The sequence below is a fragment of the Triticum aestivum genome, chromosome 2D (genome assembly GCF_018294505.1).
Source record: "Triticum aestivum cultivar Chinese Spring chromosome 2D, IWGSC CS RefSeq v2.1, whole genome shotgun sequence".
NCBI lineage: Eukaryota > Viridiplantae > Streptophyta > Magnoliopsida > Poales > Poaceae > Triticum > Triticum aestivum.
In genome coordinates, this window is record NC_057799.1 from 99,608,616 (window position 1) to 99,631,585 (window position 22,970).

Below are 22,970 nucleotides of genomic sequence, written 5' to 3' on the forward strand. Positions count from 1 at the left end.
TCAAGTTGAGATTACATCAAAAATGCAAGTCTCATGTCGCTGCAAGCATGCACCATGACACTTGGCAGCTAATGCAAAGTCATTTTTACTAGCCTTATTGAAGACCCGACTCATCACATCATAATGAGCCGGCCCTTGGGGGCTACCAATTGCTCCTGTCAACAATTCAAGGTACACAAGTTAAATCCATTATATTGAAGGGTCCATTGCTCAGTTGATAAAGCACAAAGCTCTTAACCTTGTGGACGTGGGTTCAACCCCTACAATGGGGGCTACACATCACTGCTCAAATCTACATGATTATATTTACAAAGTCCCTGCTCATTATTGCATAATGACCCGACCCTTGGGGGCTACACTGGTTGAAGTTTTTATGAGCATAAGGCAATTTCAAGTCCCAGGTTGCTACAAGCATGACAATCCGACACTTGGGGCGACATATGTGGAATACTCAGTTTATGACTAATGACGGAGATGAACAAATCAGATTTCTTCAAGGTTGTGACATTTATATTGAAGCAAGTCTTAAGTTGTTGCTACGCTACCTTCTTAAGACTTGGGGGCTACAAGTGATAGGCATATAAGAGGTATATTTTCAAGTTTGATGTTAACTACAATTATGACCCGGTGCCATCAATATTTATAAACCGGCAAGTTCTACATCCTTAAACCGGCTGAAGATCAGTTGAATATTTCAAAGGCCAGTATTTTTGTCAAGTCAGAGCATTGGGAGCTGAGTCAAATGAATTATTCTTCACAATATTTCTCCGCGACAAACCAATGTCAGCAAATTGATTATGAAGTTGGCTTATTAACCCAGATTTTCTAGAAGAAGGAAATGACAAGGACTTAAGGATTATCAGGATCAGTTTAACATGGATAAATCCAAATTAAACTGGGGGCTAATGTCGGGGATATACCCCGCGGTATGACCCGGCCGGAGTTATAACCTGGCTGGTACTTGGTAAACCGGCAGGAGTTAAGTCAGATGATAACCCGGTAGGAGTTAAGTCAGATGATAACCCGGTAGGGGTTAAGCCAGATCATAAACCGGCAGACCATCATAAACCGGCAGACAGTCATAACCCGGCAGACCATCATAAACCAGCAGACCATCATAAACCGGTAGACAGTCATAACCCGGCAAACAGATGATAACTCGGTTGACAATCATAACCCGACAGATAGAGTCGCCTGGGGTTATGAAGCCCGAGACGTTATGAAGCCCAAGACGTTAAGAAGCCCATGAAGAGAAGTCAGAATAGTTTAAGTCTTAATCCGAGTTGGACTCTACATGTAACCCGCTGATACGTCTCCAACGTATCTATAATTTTTTATTGTTCCATGCTATATTATATTCTATTTTGGACATTATTGGGCTTTATTATACACTTTTATATTATTTTTGGGACTAACCTATTAACCGGAGGCCCGGCCCAGAATTGCTGTTTTTTGCCTGTTTCAGAGTTTCGCAGAAAAAGAATATCAAACGGAGTCCAAACGGAATGAAACCTTCGGGAACGTGATTTTCGGAACGAACGTGATCCAGAGGACTTGGACCCTACGTCAAGACATCAACCAGGAGGGCACGAGGTAGGGGCGCGCCTACCCCCCCCCCCCGCCAGGCGCGCCCTCCACCCTCGTGGGCCCCATGTTGCTCCACCGATGTACTCCTTCCTCCTATATATACCTACGTACCCCCAAACTACCAGATACGGAGCCAAAAACCTAATTCCACCGCCGCAACCTTCTGTACCCGTGAGATCCCATCTTGGGGCCTGTTCCGGAGCTCCGCCGGAGGGGGCATCGATCACGGAGAGTTTCTACATCAACACCATAGCCTCTCCGATGATGTGTGAGTAGTTTACCTCAGACCTTCGGGTCCATAGTTATTAGCTAGATGGCTTCTTCTCTCTTTTTGGATCTCAATACAATGTTCTCCCCCTCTCTTGTCGAGATCTATTCGATGTAATCTTCTTTTGCGGTGTGTTTGTTGAGACTGATGAATTGTGGGTTTATGATCAAGTTTATCTATGAACAATATTTGAATCTTCTCTGAATTATTTTATGTATGATTGGTTATCTTTGCAAGTCTCTTCGAATTATCAGTTTATTTTGGCCTACTAGATTGATCTTTTTTGCAATGGGAGAAGTGCTTAGCTTTGGGTTCAATCTTGCGGTGTCCTTTCCCAGTGACAGTAGGGGCAGCAAGGCACGTATTCTATTGTTGCCATCGAGGATAACAAGATGGGGTTTATATCATATTGCATGAGTTTATCCCTCTACATCATGTCATCTTGCTTAAAGCGTTACTCTGTTCTTATGAACTTAATACTCTAGATGCATGCTGGATAGCGGTCGATGTGTGGAGTAATAGTAGTAGATGCAGGCAGGAGTCGGTCTACTTGTCTCGGACGTGATGCCTATATACATGATCATACCTAGATATTCTCATAACTATGCTAAATTATGTCAATTGCTCAACAGTAATTTGTTCACCCACCGTAATACTTATGCTCTCGAGAGAAGCCACTAGTGAAACCTATGGTCCCCGGGTCTATTTTCCATCATATTAATCTCCCGACAACAAGCTATTTTTGGCGCCTTTTTTATTTTACTTTCTTTACTTTGCATCTTTATCATAAAAATACCAAAAATATTATCCTATCAGATCTCACTCTCATAAGTGACTGTGAAGGGATTGACAACCCCTTTATTGCGTTGGTTGCGAGGATTTATTTGTTTGTGTAGGTGCGAGGGACTCGTGCGTGTCCTCCTACTGGATTGATACCTTGGTTCTCAAAAACTGAGGGAAATACTTATGCTACTTTACTGCATCACCCTTTCCTCTTCAAGGGAAAACCAACGCAGTGCTCAAGAGGTAGCAAGAAGGATTTCTGGCGCCGTTGCCGGGGAGTCTACGCAAAAGTCAACATACCAAGTACCCATCACAAACCCTTATCTCCCGCATTACATTATTTGCCATTTGCCTCTCGTTTTCCTCTCCCCCACTTCACCTTTGCCATTTTATTTGCCCTTCTTCCGTTCGTCCTTCTGTTTGCTCGTGTTACCATGTGCCTTCTATTTGCTTGCATCTTTGCTTGCTAAAAATCTATTGATATGGATCCACTTAAAGTGTTCTACTTGGATCATCTTCGATCCTTATGCGCTCGTGCTGAAACCCCAACTAGCCTAGTTGATGGGAAATCTTTAGATGAGCATGCTCATTTTGTGCGTCATCGTTTGTCTAAAAAGGGGAAGCTCTTATGGTATCATATAAATAGTTTGCTATGCTATGCTTGGAATCTTTGTGAAATTTGTGGTTTTACTTGTTGCTCTAAGAACCCTAAAAACACCTTCCCTACCTATGTGAGTTCAATGATAATGAAATCTTATCTTCTTATGCAAAGGGTGTTTATAGTTACTATGATATCGAACAAATTGAAGAATTTGTCTTTTTAAGGGTGCTCATGAAGTTGCTTCTTTGATTGAAAAGTATGATTTTACTCTCAACAAATCTGAAAATTCCATCATACTTAAATATTGCAATGAAAACCTTGCTCATAATGTCTATGTCCAAGAATTTATTGAAAGAATGACCGTTGCTTTGAAAGAAAATAATGATATGCATGAATCTATAGATAATGATGATTCCGATGATTTGGTTGAAATATCCCTTGATGAACATGATGCTTCTTGTGGCCATGATGCCAATATTTATGAAGATGAATTTTCTATAGTTCCTTATGTTAAACATGAGATCATTGCTATTGCACCCATACTTGATAGCTACTTGAATAAAAAGCATGATTGCAATGATTTTACTATAAATTCTCTTGATGTCAATTGTGCTAATAATATGCAAAACCCTAAGCTTGGGGATGCTAGTTTTGCTATGTCTACTACTTGTTGCAATGATCATGATTGGGGTGATTCTTCTTATGATCTTGAAAATTTATTTAAGCCCCATGATGAATACGAGATTGATAATAGTGTTTGCAATAATATTGAAAGTGGGTTTGGAAGAGTGTCAACTTTAGATCCCACATATTTGGAGAATATTCAATCTTATGAAATTTTTGATAAAAGTGGGTTTGGAAAGGTCATGACTTTAGTTAATGATAATCCCACTATTTTGAAAGAGTGTCAACTTTGCATACATGTGGATCGTGTTAAGAATATGTTTTGTGATAGCTATATTATTGAATTTTCTTATGATCCTACATGTAATTATTATGAGAGAGGAAAATATGGTTGTAGAAATTTTCATATTACTAAATTACCTCTCGTTATGTTAAGATTGCTATTGTTTCTTTCCGCTCCCTTGCATATGCTAGTTTTTTCTTGGCTTGATAATTTGTTTTCCTATAAGATGCCTATGCATAGGAAGTATGTTAGACTTAGTGTTTGTCACGTGTTTTATGATGCTCTCTTTGTGCTTCAATTTTTGTCTTTCATGTGAGCATCATTAAAATTATCAATGCCTAGCTAGGGGCGTTAAACGATAGCGCTTGTTGGGAGGCAACCCAGTTTATTTTTTTATTTTTTTTGCTTTTTGCTTCTGTTTAGGAATAAATATTTGATCTAGCCTCTGGTTAGATGTGTTTTTATATTTTAATTAGTGTTTGTGCCAAGTTGAACCTATAGGATCTTCTTGGATGATAGTTATTTGATCTTGCTGTAAATTGCAGAAACTTTCTGTTCACGAAAATAATTATTAAAAATCATCAGAACGTGATAAAATTTCAAAATCCACTGATGGGATGTATCTTAAAGGTCCATTAAAGACATTTATGATCCATCCATCAGTGGGTTTTGAAATTTTGACAACTTCCCATCCGGTCACCCATCTCATGGCTGCTCCAGCCTGAGCACAGTTAACTTGAGAGTTCTCCTAGATGAGCTATTGGTGGAGCAACTAGTCCGTGCTGATATAGGATGTCTCTTCACATCCTTATGGCGTACCCGGATGACCGCCGGTTGCCCAGGCCAATAGATGTTGTGTAGACAGAGCATACCACATACGTCTTATTAGAAGCAATCGTCTGTGTTATTATCGGTCTTCGCACACATTTCTGTTTACAGACCTGTTTGCCGCGTATCGCACACATCCTGTTAAATTGAACCATTTCTGTTCTCTTGGCTCAAAGCAAACAATTTATCCAAGTGAACCGTATGCCGTATATCGCACTCACCTTGATCTGGATGACCGTTTTTTTTGTGTGTTGCCTAATCACGAACAGTTCATCCGAGTGAACCGTATGTTGTATATCGCACACACGCATTCATTTGGCTGCCCGTTTCTATTCTTCTTCCTCATCGCAAACAGTTCATTAAACTTAACCGTATGTCCTTCATCGCACACGCAACTAAAATCTGAACCATGTTTGATGCATCCGTCATCGCAAACGTGTTGCACCCTTTTTGACGTTTTTTACATCACCGTTTGCGATTATTGCATCGCACACAGTTTCCTCGAAGGGTCTCTGATCGTAGTGTCGCGTTAGCAGCAGCCTGCGGTAGTGAGGTACTGTGGGTGAGGGAAGCTGCAGAGCCTCCTGCTCAGCAGCCCCGCTCCCTAACCCACCGGCAGAGCAGCAAGGAGTCATCTAGAGAGTTACTTTTATCACCCTGCTTAGTTTTCCTGGTCCATAGACATCTCCTCCGTATCTTGTCCAACAGTTCAATGATTTTGGTCGGCAGTCGCAGAGAGCAAAGGACAAAGATGACCAGAGAGGTAATCACTGAATTAGGTAGACATAATTTGCCGCCATATGAGATCATATTGAGCGTGGCCAAGAGTCTTCGATCCACCATGCAAACTAGAGGCACGAGTTCTAGGACTGGGTCATGTAGTACCCAGAGGTAATCCAAGGCAGGTAAAAGGCATTTTTTCGTCACACAACCAAAGATGTTGGCCAATTGACCACACCTGTCTTCATCACAGCTGAAATGAATGAGAGTCTGATTTGTGGAAATTGATTTTAAGTCCAATGAAGGTGGCATAATCCGTCAGAATATCCTTGATGACCATCGCTTATAGTGGACACGCTGGAAGAAGTCCATGGGAATGGTAGAGAATCTGTTGCGGGATCAGCTAATTTTTTACTCAGGTACGACGAGAAACTGAAATGCATACGCACTGGCAATGATTCAGGCAAAGCACTAGTGTCGCATTTCCCCGAACAGGCTGGGCAAGGACGGTTGGAGCCATGGCAAGGGATTGGCTGGGCAGAGCGTTTGTCTCCGTCAACCGGCAAATCAACGCCAGGAAACCGAAGCTATCAGCACTTGCCGGCCTATCGGCAGTAGCGGCTGTATCCACTATCCAGAGGGGATGTGCTGCGTGACAGTGATCAGGGACCTCCAAGCTGAGCACCCAGTTGCGTCGCTATAGTTCCCGCTGATTCATGATTCCTAATGAGATTATGCAAAGATTCAGTTCATCCCGTGTGGTGGCTCTGAGCCGGAAGTGCAATGGCCTTGCCCACGGACTAATGGAGACCAGGAGTCTATGGGGATGCCCCTGACGGAGTTCGTGACCTCTAGCTCGCTGAATGTACTCATAACTCGCAGTAATTCACTCGAGTTATCCTGGGAAAAAAACGGACGTACTACTATATCAATCAACGATTTAAAAAACATGATAAAACGAAACAAAGATACTCCCGGTGCGGCTCCAATGGAGAAAGAAATACTTATACACGTTTTAGACAAAGGGAGTATTTATCAACGTTTACATAATGAAATAATAACAAAAAGGTGCTCCCGGCGGGGCTCGAACCCGCGACCTTCGGCTCATAAGACCAACGCTCTAACCAACTGAGCTACGGGGGCTATTGCGCTGAATTTATTCATTACCACTTATGACTAGCTCGCACGTTAATATATTGTCTGCACTTTTCCAGGTTCACGATCTTGGTAAATCATTTTATGTGATTTGTTTCATTCGTATGGTTGCAATCTATAGGATCGCTTCAGAACGCTGTCTTTTGCAAATATTCATAGCACTTTAAATATACTGCAATTCCTATAAATACTTTTGTTGACTCAAATATCTTGAAAAAAAATCTACGTTTTTCTTTGGCATAATTAGACAATCTTCCACACAAGTTCATGCGGTATTCAATAGTATACCATATTATTCAAGATGGCCCGATTTTGCAGTACCAAGTTTGCTCTATTTGTGTATCTTCAGAATTTCTCAAACCTAAGAGGTCATATGCATGTTTTCAAACATCTTGTTACTTCTGAAATACATTCCCTCTTTTTAAATTCTAATATTTCTTGGGAATTGGATACCACGTAATCCATTTAGCTATCCCTTTATAAGTCATCCAACTCGAGGTCGATCAAAAATACCAAATCAAATTCCTAGGACACACCCAATGAAGCACTGAACACGATGATTTCAATTAATGAGAATTGCTTGGTTGTTAGAGCTATCATTCCTGGTTTTTGAAGAAATTGACTCCATTTAAGGGATTCATTTTACTCCACCTAACTAGTTATTTCCCCTAAAAAAACTAGTTATTTGCTACTTTTTATAAGAAAACAAATAGTGTTCTCACAAGGTGGACACAAATATCAATGCATATGTGGCGTCAGAAGGACTGCAAAGAAGTGGTCACCGTGTATTGTATTTATAAATAGTCTTCTGGTGTGCGGGTGGGGCGACCATTGCCGCGGACCATCGTGACGAGTTGAGTGGTTGGTGCGGGCTCCTTTCGGTATGCATGGCAGAGGTGGCCCGCAGATCCCATTGACCATGGCAGTGGCATAGGCCGTCCTGATCGGTGGCAGCCGTCGCGAGGTGTTGCTGAATATGCTTAAGTGTAAGGGTGTGCCGGTGGGTTGACGTTGACCCGGCCCATGTCGTCGATCACGAAGGTGAGGGAGGCGAAGACTAGGCTCTTTCTCGGCGAGAGGTCGTCGAAGGATTAAACAGATCCGATCTGAGATTGATCTCCAGCCAGCGCCGCCCGTGCCTCGAGCCAACGGACGGAGCAAAAAACCATCAGATCCCTCGGTAGGGGTCCAAGCGCAGCTGGAAGTCTCAAATCGAAGGTCGCACAGGGGTTTTATCCAGGTTCAGGCCTCCGTAGGGTAATCCCCTACATCCTGCTTGCTTTTGTTATTCATGATAGAGGGATACCTCGTGCGAGGGGTTACAATGGCGTATGAGATTGCTACCGAAAGTTGTTATCTGAGATGCGATGCCCTAGAGGGTTTCCCAACCTCCCTCTATATAAGCATGGAGGTATAGGATTTACACGCTGACAGATGTGATATGGGGCGCCGCCGCCCTTGTCTTGGAGGGCAAGAAGGTCTCCGGCGCTTCCTTAGGGCTTCTCCCTTGTCCTGACCATGCGGGGCCCCCGATATGCACCAAGACGCCCCCCCCCCCCTTGAGTGAGCGAACAGGACACCGTTAGCGGTCCCACTGAGTATTAAACCTTGCTCGCTCTTGAGTAAGAAGGTTGACTACCTAAGCTCATTGGTGCTAACTAAAACAAACATTGAAAATCAAAGTCCAAAACCTTGCTCATTCGTGCAAACTTGCAAAACTTAGCTAGCATGGATACATAGTTCCATTGCTATGGAGGTCAAGAAAGAGAAAATTATTTTTATGAAGCCTAAATCAATTCCCAAAAGTTTAGTGGGAATGCCAATATTATATTGGGAACAAAACAATATCTGTCATGGACAAAAGAAAATCATGGATTAGTGATTGCTTCAAAAACACCAATCCCAAGACATACCGGGTACAATAGTAAGACCGCATGACTTCGTTAATCAATCACTCAACTACCTATGTAGAGTTGAGCGCAAGCGTGTGCCTCACACTTAAGAAAAAAACGAATAAGAACAATGATTGGGGTTTGAGAAGTCAAAAATAAAGAAAGTCTTGCATCAATGCAGCTGACCACTAGGCAATGAAGAAGACCTTATGATAAGCAATGGGGTTTTGAAGTTAAATTTAATACATGGATTTGAATTTCAATTTGATATGTGGTGATTTTGTAAAGTTTAAAATCTATTCATAGTTCATTTTTCAATACATATGCAACTCTCGAGAAGAAAGATGTGGTTGGGTGCATTATTTTAAGGCAGCTATCTCTTTTATTTTACGAATTACGACATCTGTTGGAGTAGTGATACCCTATTTTAGGGCCGCCGTTGGAGAAGAAAAAAAATGATGACCTAAAACTCACTTTTGCTGCCCTCAAATTTGAGGCTGCCGTCGAAGATGATCTAAAAAGGGCATAAAATTGGTTAGATGACGTGAAATGGATGAATTTATCTCAAGATATTTCTTAGGGCCCCGCAAAAAAAAGATTTTTTTTATTTTAAGGGTAAAAAAGGGAGAGATCGTAATTCTTTTTTTCCGACAGATGGTTTTGTGCTTGAGGTTGAGGATGATCGGCAGAAAAGAGTAATAAACTTTTTGACAAATCACGCTGATGAAAATGCAATAAACCCCAAGTTCCAGAAGTTCGTCGATGCAAAAATAAAAGGAAAAAAGAATCAAGTTCCTTGGGCGGCCCGTTCCAGGCTGATGGTCCTGGTTCGTGCACGCCAAGTCGCCAATCAAGGCCCACGTGACCGTGTGCCAGGATAAACCCTAGCCCCCTCCATCCGCAGCCGCCTCCATCGCCGTCGCCGTCGCTTTCTGCTGGCTCCCGGTTCGCTCCCCGCCCTGAGGCTGCTGCGGCTCACTGCCTCGCGCGCCGCCGTCAGGTACTCATCCCATCGCGTTCCCCGTCCACCCGCGCGATTGATTGCCACTACGACAGTAGAACGGCGCCGCCGCGGCTACAGATTCGTAGCTCTGGAGCAGGCAGATCGATGCTGATTCTTATGCTTTGTAATCTGGCGGCTTTCTTCTAGTAGTTCGTGGGGTCGTAATTGGCCCAAGTGATGCGTAGCTTCTGTTCCCGGGCCTGCAACTCCTGCAATCCAGCTTCATAATCCGGCCTGCAAATTTCTTACACAGAAACAAGGTCATGAATGCTATCTTTCTAGTACCACAGGGGAAATTTTGAGGGACTTTCGGTTTCTAGCTGGTCAGGACTTTGCTCAACTTGTAGGCTTACATTCCTTCGATCATGCTTCGATCTTTACATATTGTCTCCAGAAATGTTATCTGCAGAAAGTGAATTCAGTTAGCAAGCATTGTCCAAGATGACAGAGGACTGTACCAAACGCACAAAAGCAAGTTAATTAAACTAACCCACAAACTGTCAGTACTGTGACGGTATCATATGCTAACTTTCATCCACGTGAATCAATTTGAGCTCAAGATACTTAATAGAAAGGTCAAAGAACCAATTCCACTCGGAATCCAATGTTAATTGCCTTGCAGTTCCCTCCAGCCATCTCCATTAGCGTGTACTCCCTCTGTCCCATAATATAAGATGTTTTTGCAAGCTGTTTTAGCTTGCAAAAACATCTTATATTGTTGGGCGGAGGGAGTATCTTCTTTTTCTTGTGCTGTTTATTGCATCAAATATACCAACCTACACAAGCATCAGTGTCAGAAGAAACATTACATTGTTAGACAACTATGCAACATAACACCAGCTTACATGACCTCCATAATTAGCTTGTAGTAGAAGGCTAATTTTGTTTGATGTCTTGATGACGTTTGCTTATGGTTTATTATGATTCTGTTACATAATTAGCTTCATCACATGGCTTTCATATCCATGAGTTTGTCAGGAATGTTTGAAACGAGATATTCAAGGAGATTGCACTACAATTCGTTTTAAAAAATGCCTCATCAATGTATCTAAGATATATGCATATATTCCTGAATTGAGTTAGATTACATCCATATGCTTGCCCTTTTGACACATTGTTTTTTTGTTGATCGCAGGAAAATGTCATCAAATACTGATGGAGCCAAGAGTCATGCACGTAGAGACCTTCTGCTCAAGATCCAATCAGAAGCTCAAACATGCTGGGAGGAGAGCAAGGTTTTTGAGGCTGAACCTGGCAATGGACTTCCTGGCCCTGGTGAAAAATTCTTTGGCAATTTTCCATACCCTTACATGAATGGATTGCTACATTTGGGTCACGCCTTCTCATTGTCCAAGCTTGAGTTCGGTGCTGCATACCACAGACTCCGCGGCTCAAATGTCCTTTTGCCGTTTGGTTTTCATTGTACTGGGATGCCCATCAAGGCCTCAGCTGATAAGCTTGCTAGGGAGATTCAACAGTATGGAAACCCTCCAGTGTTTCCTGCTGCAGAGGATGATTCAAGTGCTGAAGTGGCAGATGATAGCCAGGCTGACCAGGCTGCTGCTGTTGCCCCAGATAAATTTAAGAGTAAGAAATCTAAGGCTGCTGCAAAGACTGGTATGCAGAAGTTCCAGTGGGAGATCATGAGGGGCTTTGGTCTGTCGAATGAAGAAATCGCCAAATTTCAGGATCCGTCTCACTGGTTAACCTACTTCCCTCCGCTGGCAAAGGAAGATCTTAAGGCTTTTGGTCTGGGTTGTGATTGGAGGCGCTCATTCATAACCACTGATATGAATCCTTTCTATGATGCTTTTGTTCGCTGGCAGATGAGAAAGCTGAAGAAAATGGGCAAAGTTGTTAAGGATATGAGGTACACGATCTACTCTCCATTGGATGGCCAACCTTGTGCTGATCATGATAGGGCATCAGGTGAAGGTGTGCAGCCACAAGAATATGTGTTGATTAAAATGATGGTGATCCCACCTTTTCCTCCCAAGTTGAAGGCCTTGGAAGGAAAGAATGTTTATCTGGCAGCTGCTACATTAAGACCTGAGACAATGTATGGGCAAACAAACTGTTGGGTATTGCCTGATGGGAATTATGGGGCTTTTGAGATCAATGAAACTGATGTCTTCATTGTGACAGCAAGGTCAGCACTTAATCTTGCGTATCAGCATCTATCCAGGGTCCCGGAAAAGCCTACCTGCTTAGCTGAGCTTACTGGCAATGATTTGATTGGGTTGCCATTGAAGTCTCCTCTTTCATTCAATGATATCATATATGCACTTCCCATGCTCACTATCTTGACAGATAAAGGTACTGGCATTGTGACTAGTGTGCCAAGTGATTCGCCAGATGATTACATGGCACTGCAAGATTTAATCACAAAGCCTGCTTTGAGACAGAAGTATGGGGTCCAAGATGAGTGGGTTCTTCCATTTAATGTCATACCAATAATCAACATACCTGAGTTTGGGGATAAGTCAGCTGAGAAGGTGTGCCTTGATCTTAAGATTAAGAGCCAGAATGACAAGGAGAAGCTTGCTGAAGCAAAAAGGATGACATACCTTAAAGGATTTACAGATGGAGTGATGATTGCAGGGGAGTTTAATGGTAGAAAAGTTCAAGAAGCGAAGCCACTGATAAAGAACAAGCTTCTTGGAGAAGGCTCTGCTGTGTTGTATAGTGAGCCTGAGAAGAAAGTTATGTCAAGGTCCGGCGATGAGTGCGTCGTTGCTCTTACAGATCAGTGGTACATAACTTATGGAGAAGCTGAATGGAAGCAGAAGGCAGTCAAATGTTTGGAAAATATGAATACATTCTCAGCTGAAACCCGTAACGGATTCGAACACACGTTGGGCTGGCTGAACCAGTGGGCATGTTCACGCTCTTTTGGCCTAGGTACGCTCATTCCATGGGATGAGCAGTTCCTGGTAGAATCTCTCTCAGATTCAACCCTGTACATGGCTTATTACACCATTGCTCATCATCTACAAAATGGTAACATGTATGGACAAGAAATATCTTCTATCAAGCCTGAAGAAATGACAGATGAAGTATGGGAATATGTGTTCTGTGACGGTCCGGCACCCAATAGCAACATCTCTCCTGCCCTCTTGAGCAAAATGAAGCAAGAGTTCAAGTATTGGTACCCCTTTGATATTCGGGTATCTGGCAAGGACCTTATCCAGAACCATCTGACATTCAGCATCTACAATCATACAGCACTTCTTCCAGAGCATCATTGGCCTCGTGGTTTTCGTTGCAACGGGCATCTTATGCTTAACTCTGAGAAGATGTCCAAGTCCACAGGGAACTTCCGAACTCTTCGGGAGGCTATTGAAGATTTCTCTTCGGATGCCACTAGGTTTGCCCTTGCTGATGCTGGCGATGGTATGGACGATGCAAACTTTGTTTTTGAAACTGCAAATGCTGCTATTTTGAGGCTTACAAAGGAAATCGCTTGGATGGAAGAAGTTATAGCCGCTGAATCTTCTCTGAGAGGCGGTCCTCCTTCTACGTATGCTGACCATGTGTTTGCTAATGAGATCAACATTGCTGTAAAAGAAACTGAGAAGAGCTACAACGCCTTCATGTTCAGAGATGCCCTCAAGTCTGGTTTCTATGACCTGCAATTGGCTAGAGATGAGTATAGACTCTCTTGTGGAGCGGCGGGCATGAACCGTGAGTTGTTGGGGCGGTTTATGGAAGTCCAGACCAGGCTTATCACCCCGATCTGTCCCCACTATGCTGAGCATGTGTGGCAAAAGATCCTGAAGAAGGAAGGTTTTGCAATAAAAGCTGGCTGGCCAGTTGCAGGCACCCCGGATCCTACACTAAGAAGTGCGAACAAATATTTACAGGACTCCATTGTTTTAATGAGGAAGTTGCTTCAGAAGCAAGAGTCTGGTTCCAAGAAACCCAAGAAGGGAGCTGCACCTCCTCCCTCAGCAGAAAACAAGCTCACTGTTGGTCTGATATACGTCAACGAGCACTATGATGGATGGAAAGAGCAATGTTTAAGGGTGCTTCAGTCAAATTTTGATAGCCAAGCACGCTCCTTTGCCCCCGACGAGGAGATTAATGAAGCATTGAGGAACTGCTTCATCGATCGCGAAACAAACTTCAAACAAGTCCAGAAGCTCTGCATGCCTTTCATCAGGTTCAAGAAAGATGAAGCAAGGAACGTTGGTCCCCAGGCTCTAAATTTGAAGCTTCCTTTTGGTGAAATAAATGTGCTCGAAGAGAACCTGGAGCTGATCAGAAGGCAGTTGGGTCTTGAACATGTTGAGGTCCTGCCGGTATTTGATGGAGCTGCTCATGCCAAAGCTGGAAAGCATGCTTCTGTGCTGGACAAGAATCCGCCTTCCCCTGGTGAGCCAGTTGCAATATTCATGAGCAAGCAGGAGTTTGAAGCCCAGAATTAAGCTCAGATTAATCTTCTCACAGAACTTTGTTGAGGTACTCAAACTTATTTTTGTCTTCTTCTCACTGCATATTAGTGGTTTTCTACCATCTATTGCTTTATGCAGAGACTACAACTGACACGTTTCATTCTGCATCTTTAGATTCTGTTGTAGTTTTTGTGTATGAGGATTGAAGACATAGTTTTTAGCAATCATAATGGTGTCAGGTAAAGCATGTTGGTATTGTTACATGTGGTGCCATTGTTTTAGTCTTCCAGAATGAATTAGTGCAGCAGATTGGCCTTCAATTTGTTTACAGCTGTTGCCTTATGATACCATTTCCTTCTTTCTTTTTTTTGGTCAGTTCTAAATCTGTGATAGTTGCTTATGTTGTTGTATTCTAGTATTACATTTTTGCTAATTTTCAGTCAATTGTTTTTTATTTCGCGTTCAGACAAATTTTGTGGCTTTTGGATTTGGAGCGTGAATCCCAGCACGTTGTGGCTGTGTTTGTCAGGTTACCGGGTTTCGTTGTGGGTTTCTGGAACATGGTCTTGCGGGTTACGACCCTTTTTTGGGGGTTGTCTGCTGTGAGCCATTGTTGTCTGTCATAGTCATCAGGAGAGTGAGAGAGAGAGGGAGGGGGGGGGGGGCAGAGGATGGAGGCAAGGGGCATGGCGGAGAAGCCAGTATGGGATACCCCGTCGTGTGCGCCCTGAGAGAGTTAGCGGAAGCAGCAGTCGCCGTCGGTCCTTTTATCCCTCCACGCCCCCCTTTCCCTGTATGTGTTTTCATTGTCTACGGCGCTGCCGGTGGGGTCATCATGCCGGAGCGGCAATTGCATCCACCACCACCCTTGCACTTCCCCCTTGACTTGCAAGGAGGCGTCCCCTCGATTCCATCCATTCGATCTACTCCTTGCCCTAGATGGTTGACGCCCTCGCCTCCCTGTGCAAGGATTCTAGAGACTTCATTTTATGCAATTTTGGTCCAGTTCATGTGTCCTGCGTATGATTTGTCTTTGTTTTTACATGAGAGAGCCTTTATCAGTGATGGAAAACGAGTTATTGCTCAACGATTCAGTCGAAAGGCGCCGTGGCGGCATGTGTTCTTTTGTCAGAAGCGATGGTGTTTGTCTGCAAATTTGGTTGTTCATTGTCAATTTTCAGTGTACGTGTCGTTCTGCTAGCATGGGGGATAGTGAATTTTGGTAGGTTTTGTTAGGCTCAATCGCTGAACATGTGTGTATACTGATTAGTGATTTCCGTGATATTTTGTCTCAGCCTACTCTAAGATTGTATAGCGAGAGCCAAAATGTCTATAAGCTATTATAAGCTTGTTTGCATTTGAAGTTACCAGTGCAGATTTTTAGCATGTCAGCAGAATCTCACTAGTATTTAACATTCTAATCGAGTTTAATACTCCCTCCGATCCAAATAAATTGTCGCAGCTCTAGTACAACTTATCCGGATCGGAGGGAGTAATATTTTTTCCTGTTTTCTTATCTGGTTGTACGGATGCTCATTGACATTGTCGAATCACTTGCATCAGGATTGCCTGTTGATAGATGGGGGAGCTACAACTTCGAAAATCAGCTGGCCAGTTCCATGCTCCAGCACCGGTTCTTCTGTACGAGGAATGACCAAAGTTCAGGTGAAACTCACCTATTTTGGGACTTCCCTCGCCGTTGGTGATCAAACTAAACGCCTGAATTGCTGATTGCAATCATGAGTCATGAAAAATGGAATACCGTTGAGGCAGCAGTTTAGCTATAATAGAGTACTTTTGTGCGTTGTGTTATGACATAGTTAAATTGTCGTGAATATTATCATTTTGTTCAGCAATTTAAGTATCTTATGTATTCATTCCGCAGTCTTCACTTTCAATTTTGAGATCAGTTATTTAGTCTTTTGTTCTTCAGTACTTGTGTATGCATCACTTTTCAGTGTATCATTCTGGATAGTTTACCTCTGTTGCAGTTTTCAAACCTTCACCTATCATTGTCTATGACCTACCTAAACTGCAAGTATTGTCAAGTCCATTATTTTTCTTTCATGTTTGGTCTGTCATTTTTGTAATAAATCTTTCAGTCCTTTGTCTCAGTCATTTTTGCTTCATTTTTCAGTGTAATTCCGTCATTTCTTCTTTTGTAAGTTATAATTCCTTAGTTCTGATTTATTTAAAAAGACAGTCTTTTGTGCAATTCTATGGTCCTCAGTATCTCGGTTAAATTAGTGCCCCTTATTTCTACATCTTGCTCATTTTATTCAGTTCATTGGCCAGTTTCACTTAGTTTAATCATGTCAAGGTCGTGCATCCTTCGCTCACTCAGTAGACAGCAAAAAGGCCTGCATCCTTGCTCTTCTTGGGAGAACTTTTAATTTTTTTCAAACAGTGCATGATGTAACTTTGTGTTTATATTCTGTAGTGCGCATTTCTTTTATTATTGGTGCTGGCAGATGTTGATACACTCGAGGAGGCTGTAGTATTAGTTGTTTTACACTCATGTTGTAGTTTCGTCCGTGAATCAGTTACGCCGTATGCATGGCTGTCTGTCTATTTTGGTCCCCATTTTTCGTTTATCGCCTAACTGAAATTGGCATAGACGGAGAAGGTTTTGGTGAAGTTCTTGATGTATGCCTTTTTTCCACCTTATGCATTATTTTCCTTGTTGTTAGGGTTTCAAGTTGTTTTGTGCTAATTTCTTTTGTCGTATTTTCTTATTCTTAGTTAGAAAATCCTAAAAAAAGGTTGCATTCCGTGGCCCACATCTTGAGTCGAGGCCTTTCTAGGTGCTCATGCCTTCCATTATGATGAAGTGCTTAGCTGCCTCACTGTCGTTTTTTTTAATTGTTTGGATTGCTTACCACAAGTGCTTAGCTGCCTCACTATCCTTTTTTTATGTCCCATAGTTAGTGTCAGTTTTTGGGTCATGCCGCTACTAAGTCACATATGTGTGCTTTTGTTTGGAAATCCATTTGGGCTCTAGGGAACACATGCTCTTGCGTGCCGAAATTGGATTATACAAAATGTCACATTTTTTTAAAAAAATAGATATTTTTATTGTCACACCCAAATGGTACATGCAAATTTCCAGAGAAAAACTTAAGAATTTGACCTGTGCACAAAAACAAGTCGAATGTGAAATGTTACATTTAATTTTGTTTTTCTCACCGTTGAAGCCCTGCTAACCCATATGGCATGAAAATTGTCAAGCACACTTGCTACACTAATACGAACATCTAAAAAAAATCCAAAATTTTAAATTGTATTTACTATTTTTTTATTTTACTGTTCATTAGAGCGTATGCTGCCCGGAGCCAAAAAACCGCGTCCCGGTTCTGTTTTCTTAAAAAAAATCGTTTACATAGGCTTTATTTTTACCTTTTTGACTTTTTGTTTCCCTCTTTTTATATATATTTTGAAAAACCCTTAAATATATACTTTTTTATTTTACTATTCTATAGAAATTCTCAACGTGTATTTAGTTATGTATCTTAAAAAATATCATTATACTCCCTTGTACACACTCAACAACACCAACAAATCACTTGAAATCTTTCATGGTGTCATACGATAAACAACATGATAACTGGTGTTGTGCATAAACATAACCAGTATCAATTCACGTCCTTGTTGCGTTCCCCATCTATGTTACCCAACAAATCATGATTTGGCTGAAAATAGCAAAGTACACTTTAGTACTCAATGATAGCAAGTGCATAAGGAGTGAGGCATTTTGGCTTCCAGGAGCATCTGCACATGTGCTGAATAAAAAAAATCAAAATAAATACTAGAAAAATTCAAAAAAAAATCCAATTTTTTTGGCATGGTAGATAATTTGGTGAGTGATGTTCGGTCCAAATTTCAAATCATTTGGACTTCTGAGTAGCTCTCGGAAAAAAAAACAAATTTGGGTTCTGTTAAATAGTCTACTGTTCGTATACTGCTTTGATCCAATTTGCCTTTTTTGCTGAGAGCTACTCAAATGTCCAAATGCTCTGAAATTTGGAGCGCACCTCACGCACCAAGTTATCTACCATTTGATTTTTTTATGAATTATTTCTTAACCGGGTGCAGATGAGCCCGGGCTCAGAATTGGATATTCGGTGCATTAGAGCTTATTTTTGTCTTACTGATATATATGTTTGCAACTGTAATCCAAGTTAAGACTTAATTTGGTTGCAAACATATTAGATATATCCACGAAAACAATCAATCTGTAAGCACATGCATAACGAATAGACATTTTCATATAAAGAGAAGTACTAATGAAGGGTGCAACATAAACATAATTTTAGAAATGACTAAATGCAAGATAATATCATATTTGGAATCTACACATTTTTTGAGAGATTTCCATATATAACATTCTAAATTTAGAGTTACGATTTAAAAGATATAAATATTTCGAAAAGTACTTGAATCTGCTAAAAAAGAGAAAGGTTAAAAATAAAGTAGCTTGGCCGAAATTGAAACATTGTGCAGCCCATCTGCTAAGATGGGACTTTGGCAAGACAGCTCTATCTTAGAGCTAACCTGAAATCAGGGAGAAAACGTAGAAAAAAGAGGAGAAGGTGGGATCAAACTCGGGTCTCTGAGGTGGAAGAGTAAGGCTTCAGCGGTCGGGTGCTTGCGATGGCTAACAACTTTAAGGAACAAAATGAATCGTTTTTTGCTACTTCTGGGTGGTATTGATGCTTGCTGACTTCAAGCGTAATTTGATGGCGGACGTATAGAAGCATTAATCCCTTTACTAGTAGTTATAGATTTATAAAATGTTCACCGTGTGTTTAAAAAATCATCCTTGTTTTTTCATAAAAAGGTCTTTGTGTATTTAAGACATGTTCACATGTATGAAAAAATTGTGCACATTTATCTTAAAGGCATTTGATATGTAAAAAAAAATGTTCACAGTATATTTATAGAAAATTTTGACATATATTTGAAAACGCTCAACGTGTGTTAAAATATGTCCACCCTGTATTTTAAAAAATTCCAAGTGCATTTGAAAAATGTGCAAAATGTTTCACGTGTGCTCGAAACAGTTCTGTGTACTTAAAAAATGTCAACATGCACTTATAAAAAGTAAAATAGAGAAAACGGTATAAAATCGATAGAGAAAACAGAAAACAGGAAATAAAGTAAAACCAGACCAAACATTTCCAGTAACCAGATTCACTCGAAGTCATTAACTTCTGTACCGGTCACACGAGATGGTGGGATGAAGCAACAGCTTTATTTGCAGAGTGTGTGGATATAGGTACTATGATCGGGAAGGTCACTTTCAAGCATTGTCTTCGCTCTTGTAATCAAGTGGCTTACGTGCTAGCAAATCATAGCTATTGTAATAAGTCTTCTTTTAGTTGGTTAAACGAGCCCCCTGACATTGTTGTCGGTAAGCTCGTAGACGATGTAACCGTGTTTTAATTTTAATAAAGCTAGCCATGATAGCCTTCCTAAAAAAACCAGACAGGTAGTTCCTAAACGGGAGCACCTATTAGGCGCGGTGGTGCGCGCTCAGAGCAGCCGCAGTGCGCACCCCTCTCCCCAAGCAAGCTCGGCCGGCCCATTAGTGGGGCCCTCTATTTTCAAAATTTTGAGCTTTTTTACTTTTTTTTTCTTTCTGTGTTTTTCCTATTATAAATAATTTGGGATTAGAAATTGTTCTGAAAGTTTAAAAATTGTGCATTTGGGAAGAAAAAAAGTCCAAGAAATAGTAAAATGTTCGCGGATTCAAAAAATGTTTGTGATTTCACAAAAAATGTTCGCGTATTTAAAAAAACCATGCATTTGAGAAAAAGTTCGAAAATAAAAAGTTTTTCATGATTTTGAAAAAATGCTCGTGTATTGACAAAAGTTACGAAATTGAAACAATGTTTGCAAATTCAAAAAAAATCATGAATTTGTAAAAATGATCAGAAAATTCAAAAAATGTTTATGAATTACAAAAAAAGTTCATCGATTCAAAAAAGTTTACTGCTAAAAAATTCAAGCATTCGGAAAATGTCCATCAATTTCAAAAAAGTTTGTCAAAATAAAAGAGGTTCGTGAATTACAAAAATTGTTCCCCCAATTTCCAAAAAATGCGCGTTGATTCAAAAAATGTTCACTGATTCAAATAAAATATTCATGTTTTCAGACAGATGTTCAATTTTTTTGAAATATGTTTCGAATTCATAAAAAAATGTTCATCAATTCAAAAATTGTTCGCGAATTTGTAAACGTGAATCTGGTAGTTGTTCACGATTTTACAAAATGTCCATGAGTTCGAAAACTGTTCATAATTTGGGAAAATATGTTTAAAAATTTGAGAGATGGCCACAAAATGGAAAAGGGAAAAGGAAAATAAAGAAAAGGAAACGAAAAAACAGAACAATGAAGATAAAGGAAAAAGAAAGATGGAAATAATCGTAAATAAAAAAAGGGAAAAGGAAAAGAAACAAAAACCGGAAGAAAAACAAAGTAGCAAAAAAAAAAGGTTCTGAGAAGGTTCTAGAACCTTTCCAAAACCGGAGGGGAAGGAATCCTGAACTGGGCCGGCCCAAAAAGGAGATGACGTTGTAGGGGGTACGCCCCAGCTTGCTATTTAGCGACCTACACGCCAAATATGAGTGGCCTTCCTAAACCGCTGGTGGAAGGTTCACAAAATCGCAGGAAAGAACATTGTTGGGCTAGCCCACTTCACGTGAGCATTATTAGTTGACCACTACATCCACATTGCAATAAGCGAGATATTTACTAATTGTGTGTTGTGCAAAATATTTACTCATAAATAATGGGTTACTAATAAACTTTTAAAATACGTTTGTGAACAACAACAACAACAACAACAATGTTAAGTTCTCTGAAAGAAAAAAGGTCAAATACAATGTTCCAACGATTATTTTCTCTTGAGTTACAAGAAAATCGTACTATTAAGAGGGGGGTTTGCGTTGGAAGGTATGGTTGAAATCGAACACGTACATAAAACCAAATTGCACCCACATAACGGCATCTCCAACGCCGACCCTCAAACCACCCGCATACATCCGGACCGCAGAAGCCATCCAACATGGGCCTGTATCGATCCGGACGCACTTTCTCCGGCAAAGTGGAGACAAAGGGGGGGGGGGGGGGGCTTGCAGGAGTCCAGGCAGCAGACAAGTTGGACATTGACACCCCAGATCCACTAAATCAGCCCTCCCGGCCCCATTTTCTTCCACTCTGCCACTTCTCCTGCTTGCTTTGCATCCGCACCCTCCACCTCCGTCATCGCCGATGTACCTCTTCGGCCGCCACACAGGCATTGTTGGACGTTTGCAACCAGCACCGACGCGCCTGCTCGCCTTTTACCGCGGTGCTGTCCACCCTGAGCTGTTTGTACTCAGGTACACCCCGCCACCCTGTCGGCGACCTCCATGGAGGCCACCACATTGCGCCCTACAATATGCACATCATCCATGATCGTAATGTGAGGTCGTTATCGTATCGATGGTATGCCATCCAGACCATCGTCACCAAGTTTTGTCATGTAGTTGATCACCTGGATGCAAGGTGGCCATTGCACGCGACAGAGGAGGAGATTGTAAGTTTTTCTTCTGCTTCCTTAACTTGTTGATTGAATTATTCATTCACTCAATGTTGCTCTACACATTGTGTATCCCGTACACACTGTCGTGATGTACCATAGGACAGAGGGACAGCTATTTACATATACACACTGTTGGATGAAGCTAAAAGGGCAGTATGTATGGGATGACATGATCCGTTGAAAAACTTGTTGGACATCTAACTTAAGAAATTGTTGTATTAGACTAATTTGCATGCTATGTATGGATGATTTGTTCTATATACTTTTTGGACTTTGATGAATATCAGTTGGTTTGCATGAATTTCGCCCACTAAGTTGAAGCCCGGCTTGAAATGTATGCAGGCAGCGTTGGATGGTGGGCTCCGACATCCATGTACGTGGACTGCCCCCCTGTCAGCGGATGGTTGCGGGAGCAAATTTGCGGTCAGCGTTGGATATGCCCTAACCTGCCAAACATTCGAGGAGTTCTCTGTCTACTTCTGTTGCTTCTAGATTTTTCCTACCCGGTAGTACCGAGGTTGGTAGCGACTGAGGGAGCAGTACTACCGCTACCTAAAAGTCAAGCCGGTAGTAACCAGGGAAGCAGTACTACCGAACAAAGTATCGAACCTATTACCTCTTCCCCCTCTGTCTTTGATGTGGTGCTAGAGCCGCACTACCGCTGTTTACTCTGGAAGTACCGCTCCCGTGTTGGAGCGGAACTATCGGACATAGTGCCGGTCCAAGTTCTGAGGGGGCTCAATCTCCCCTGACTTGGCCCCGGTACTAGGGAGGCACTAGTACGACAATGCCATCTATTTCTTGATAGCCTACTGTCAGGAGTACTGCTTGGGATCTTTCTATGTAGTCCTTATAGGGCCGCGGTAGTACCGCTCTCCGGAGCGATGGTATCGTTGAAGGAAATATCCCCTAGAGGCAATAATAAAGTTGTTATTTTATATTTCCTTATTCATGATAAGGGTTTATTATTCATGCTAGAATTGTATTGATCGGAAACCTTAATACATGTGTGAATACATAAACAAACACTGTGTCCCTAGTGAGCCTCTACTAGACTAGCTCGTTGATCAAAGATGGTTAAGGTTTCCTAACCATTGATATGAGTTGTCATTTGATAAAGGGATCACATCATTAGGAGAATGATGTGATGGACAAGACCCATCCGTTAGCTTAGCATAATGCTCGTTCAGTTTTATTGCTATTGCTTTCTTCATGTCAAATACATATTCCTTCGACTATGAGATTAT

General features: G+C 41.5%; 1 protein-coding gene and 1 non-coding gene across 2 annotated transcripts; one reads left to right on the forward strand and one right to left on the reverse strand.

Moving 5' to 3' along the window:
* Positions 1 to 6,763: 6,763 nt before the first annotated feature.
* On the reverse strand, positions 6,764 to 6,837 carry TRNAI-UAU (transfer RNA isoleucine (anticodon UAU)). The gene has a single exon. It is a non-coding gene; the product is annotated as a tRNA-Ile (tRNA).
* Positions 6,838 to 9,524: 2,687 nt separating this feature from the next.
* LOC123051921 (leucine--tRNA ligase, cytoplasmic) lies at positions 9,525 to 16,004 on the forward strand. The gene is made up of 3 exons (XM_044474921.1): positions 9,525 to 9,741; positions 10,880 to 14,205; positions 15,702 to 16,004. The coding sequence occupies exon 2, from the start codon at positions 10,884 to 10,886 to the stop codon at positions 14,169 to 14,171; it is 3,288 nt and encodes a 1,095-aa protein (XP_044330856.1). The 5' UTR covers positions 9,525 to 9,741; positions 10,880 to 10,883; the 3' UTR covers positions 14,172 to 14,205; positions 15,702 to 16,004.
* The last annotated feature ends 6,966 nt before the right edge of the window (positions 16,005 to 22,970 follow it).

Coding starts and splice junctions, on each gene's coding strand:
- LOC123051921 (XM_044474921.1), top strand. CDS start 10,884: ATGTCATCAAATACTGATGGAGCCAAGAGTCATGCACGTAGAGACCTT.